General features: G+C 49.0%; 1 protein-coding gene across 1 annotated transcript in view; it reads left to right on the top strand.

Annotated features, from left to right (window-relative positions):
- LOC122541569 (heat shock 70 kDa protein-like) overlaps positions 1–1368 on the top strand; it is a 13726-nt gene extending 12358 nt beyond the window's left edge. Inside the window, exon 2 of the mRNA XM_043678401.1 lies at positions 5–1368. Within this exon, the coding sequence (XP_043534336.1) occupies positions 5–1059 (1055 nt within the window). The 3' untranslated portion in view covers positions 1060–1368. The remainder of the gene's footprint in view (positions 1–4) is intronic.
- Positions 1369–4537: the final 3169 nt, after the last annotated feature.

Raw genomic sequence — 4537 nt, 5'->3', positions numbered from 1 at the left:
GAAGGTATCGACTTCTACACCTCCATCACCAGGGCTCGGTTTGAGGAGCTGAATGCTGACCTGTTCAGAGGGACTCTGGAACCAGTGGAGAAAGCTCTGAGAGATGCCAAGTTGGACAAGTCACAGATCCATGACATTGTCTTGGTTGGGGGTTCCACCCGCATCCCCAAGATTCAGAAACTGCTGCAAGATTTCTTCAGTGGCAAGGAGCTGAACAAGAGCATCAATCCTGATGAGGCTGTGGCCTATGGGGCAGCTGTTCAAGCAGCTATTCTGATGGGGGACAAGTCAGAGAATGTTCAGGATCTACTTCTCCTGGATGTCGCTGCCCTGTCTCTGGGTCTCGAGACAGCAGGAGGTGTCATGACTGCACTCATCAAGCGCAACACCACCATTCCCACCAAGCAGACCCAGATCTTCAGCACCTACTCTGATAACCAGCCTGGTGTCCTTATTCAGGTGTATGAAGGGGAGCGAGCCATGACCAAGGACAACAATCTCCTGGGTAAATTTGAGTTGAGTGGCATTGCTCCTGCCCCTCGTGGTGTGCCTCAGATTGAGGTCACCTTTGATATCGATGCCAATGGCATTTTGAATGTCTCTGCTGTTGATAAGAGCACTGGCAAATCGAACAAGATCACCATCAGCAATGACAAGGGCAGGCTGAGTAAGGAGGAGATTGAGAGGATGGTGCAGGATGCGGAAAAGTACAAGAATGAGGATGAAGCCCAGCGGGAAAGGATCGGAGCCAAGAACAGTTTGGAGTCCTACGCCTTCAACATGAAGAGCACAGTGGAGGATGAGAATGTGAAAACTAAGATCAGTGAGGGAGACCGGAAGAAAATTCTTGAGCAATGTAACCAGGCAATCCTGTGGCTGGAGAACAACCAGATGGCAGACAAGGAGGAGTTTGAGTACCAGCTGAAAGAACTGGAAAAGCTGTGCTGTCCCATCATTGCCAACTTGTACCAAGGAGGAGCAGCAGCAGCAGGGGGTTCTTGCAGAGCCCAGGCTGGATGTGCCACTTCCACAGGACCAACAGTGGAGGAGATGGATTAAAGGACTGGAAAGTCAGAGCCTCCGCAATCCAGGACTGAACTTTAGACTGGGACTTGGTTAGCACCAAGATATCTCTCTTTCAGTGACTGGGAGAGGAGAGGGTTGCTGCAGAAATTACTGCCACCTATAACAGTTATGATGTCACTGATCTTGGACCCTATTGACATTTGCAGTTTTTATTACTTTTGTTGAAATAATTTTCTGAATCATGTGAAAGAAGATGAATGTGTTTGCCATCTTGTTGTATTTGTTTGATATGAAATAGTTCTTAATGTACAGAAAAGTATTTATTTTTGTTTACAACTGCTCTGATTTTTAAATAAACCATTAAAACATTTAGTTATTGACTCCTGCATGTTTCTTTCTGACGTATATAATTTTAAATAAGTGCTATGAATGATTTTTCCCACCCCAATGCATTTATGACACATGTTCACACCAGCACTGTGAGTTTTATTAATGCCACATTAAATAACATAGAACAACACTGCGCAGGAACAGGCCCTTCAGCCCACAATGTTATACTGGCCATGACCCCAAGCTAAAGTAATCCCTTCTGCCTCGCCCCTATGGTCAAAATGCTTCCATTTATTCATGTGTTTATCTAAAAGCCCCTTTTAAAGGTCCCAATGGTATCTCCCTCCACCACTGCTTGTGGCAGTGCATTCCAGGTACTTATCACTCTCTGTGTTTAAGAAGGACCTGCCCCTCACATCTCCTTTGAACTTTCCCCTCATATCTTAAATGCATACCCTCTACTATTAGACATCTCTACTCTGGGGCTTATATTCTTTCTGTCAACCCTATCTATGCCACTCATAGTTTTATAAGCTGCTGTCATTGCTCTCCTTGGATTCTGCCGCTCCTGAGAAAACAGCCCTAGTCTGTCCAGCCTCTCCAATAGCTCACAGCCTCTCCTCTAGGCAGAAGGGACGAGAGAGGTGACTATTCCAGTAGCAGATGCCTGCAAGTCAACACTTCCCTGTCTGAAGACATCACTGTTTTCTGCTGGGATTCGCTGTCAGTGCGCAGACTGATGAGCATGTGAGCAATTCATACTGTCCTCGGGAGCCGAGGGAAATCGGGGCAAGAGAGAAGCCATGATCTTTGGGAACTGGGCTGAATGATCCTTTATTCCATTCTCCATCAGGACAGATGAAACTGCTCGGAATATGGTTTGGACGAGTTGGGTGTGCACTAGATCTTGTGAGGATCACAAGGCAGAAACTGGTCTTTTGGGAGCACTGTTCCCTCTCCATTGCAGGTACAAACCTGGTCATCAGGTGTGAAGCAGTCTCTCTGTTATCGTACGTAGTGTAGGTCTGACCCATTCCCAGAACCTGCACCATTGCAGTCACATGAGCCATTTTCCACTTCACCTGGAAGTTTACGATGGACTGTCAGGGACACCAGATATAAAACTCGAGGATAAGGGGAGGGAGGATGTACCCAACACTACCCTCATCCTGATAGCCACTTTTGTGTGTGGCTCCATCAAGCTGTGTATAGACCCTCGGTACGCAACACCAAGTGTCACTATATACTGAGGTTCTACCTGTGCCCAGTGTTGGAAAGGATAGGCCTGGCCTCACTGCCGAGGAATGGTCCAAGTAGTTGGACCGTTCTATATCATTGTCCTTCATAGAGACATTTACAAAGAGAAACACATTTCACCACAGCCCATCAGGAGGTGGTCAGCACGTAACGACCTTGAGATCCTGTCGTGTGGTTCCCTGAGCAGACTGTGAAAGCCATTTGGCAGAATGCCTCATCACTAGAACTTTCCAACAAGCACCAAGACATCACTCAGCTGGTGGTGAGAAGGGCACTACCTGTGAGATCCTTCATGTACCCAGAGTCTCATGTCACAGAGCTGCTCTGGCTGAACCTCAACAAAAACACTTAATCTTCCTCCAGCCTTCCTTTACAAAGGAACATTCCAGAAGGAGATGTGTGACAGTCTCTACCCCATGCAGCCACTTCGAGGGCAGCGTGTGGTGGCACAGACCGACCGGGTGTACATGAAGGATCTCACCATCTCACCTTCTCACCACCAGCCAAGCAATGTCTTGGTGCTTGTTGGAAAGTGCTGGTGATGAGGTATTCTGACAAATGACATTGACAGTCTGCTCAGGGAACCATGTGACAGGAGCCAGCCTCTCATTTTCCCTCGGGATCTCGGGGATGCTACGTGCTGACCACTTCCTGATGGATTGTGGTGAAAGGTGTTTCTCTTTGTAAATATCTCCATGAAGGATGGTGATACTGAACAATCCAACTATTTGGACCATTCCAATTCAGTGAGGCCAGGCCCATCTTTCCCAGCACCAGGAACAGGTAGAACGTCAGTACATGGTGACACTTGGTGTTTGCGTACAAAGGGTCAACACACAGCTTGATGGAGCTGCACACAAAGGGGGCTATCAGGGTGAGGGTGGTGTTAGGTACATCCTCCCCCCCCCCCCGCCCCATCTTCTTCAGCATTTTGTACATGGTGTCCCTGTGGACGCAGTCCATCCGAGACCTCCAGATGAAGTGGATGTTGGGTCAGGTAACTGCAAGGTGCAGGTTTTGGAATGGTGCCACGTACAACAACAGAGGGAGTGCCTCACACCTGATAACAGGGTTTTACCCACAATGCAAAGGGAGCGGTGCTCCCAAAAGCCCAGTTTCTGCCTCACTTTGGCAATATGCACCACCCAAGGATTTGTACATACCCCGGCCCCTCTGAACCATATTCCCAGCATCTTCAGGTAATCTGTCCTGACGGAGAAGGGGATAAAGGTTAGCCAAGTTCCCAAAGATCGTGGCCTCACTCTTGCCTTGATTTCCCTTGGCTCCTGAGGTCAGTTTGATGGGTCACAGAGGCTCATGAGTCTGTGCATTGACAGCGGATCTCAGCAGAAAATGGTGACCTCATCCATGTGCAGGGAGGCTCTGATCTTCAGGCACCCGCTGCCTGGAATAGTCACCCCCCACCACCCCCCCTCTCCCCCGGGTCACATCCTTCCTGATGGACTCAGCAAAGGGCTCTATCCAACATACAAACAAGGCAAGAGAGAGGGAGCAGCCCTGCCTGACTCTGACTCTGGATCTGATCGGGAGGCTTTCGGATTCCCACTCATTGATTGAGACTGCGCTAATGATGTTGGTGTAGTGCAGTCAGATCCAATTGCAGTTTGGGAGAAAGTGAGGACTGCAGATGTTGGAGATCAGAGTAGAGAGTGTGGTGCTGGAAAAACACAGCAGGTCAGGCAGCATCTGAGGAGCAGGAGAATCGACATATCGAGCATAAGCTCTTCATCAGAAATAAGCCTGAAACATTGAGCACACTCTCGAATCCAATTGCAGACTCCCTCCCCAGTGTCCGTTTTGGGGAGCATGTCCCACATGTAGGTGAGCGATATCCTGTCAAAGGCCTTCCCCTGGTCCAGGCTGATGAGGCAGGCGTCCACACCTTCCCCCCCCCCCCCCCCCC

The sequence above is a fragment of the Chiloscyllium plagiosum genome, chromosome 37 (assembly GCF_004010195.1).
Source record: "Chiloscyllium plagiosum isolate BGI_BamShark_2017 chromosome 37, ASM401019v2, whole genome shotgun sequence".
NCBI lineage: Eukaryota > Metazoa > Chordata > Chondrichthyes > Orectolobiformes > Hemiscylliidae > Chiloscyllium > Chiloscyllium plagiosum.
The sequence above is the reverse complement of the archived record's forward strand: the minus strand, read 5'-3'. Positions and strand labels throughout refer to the sequence as shown.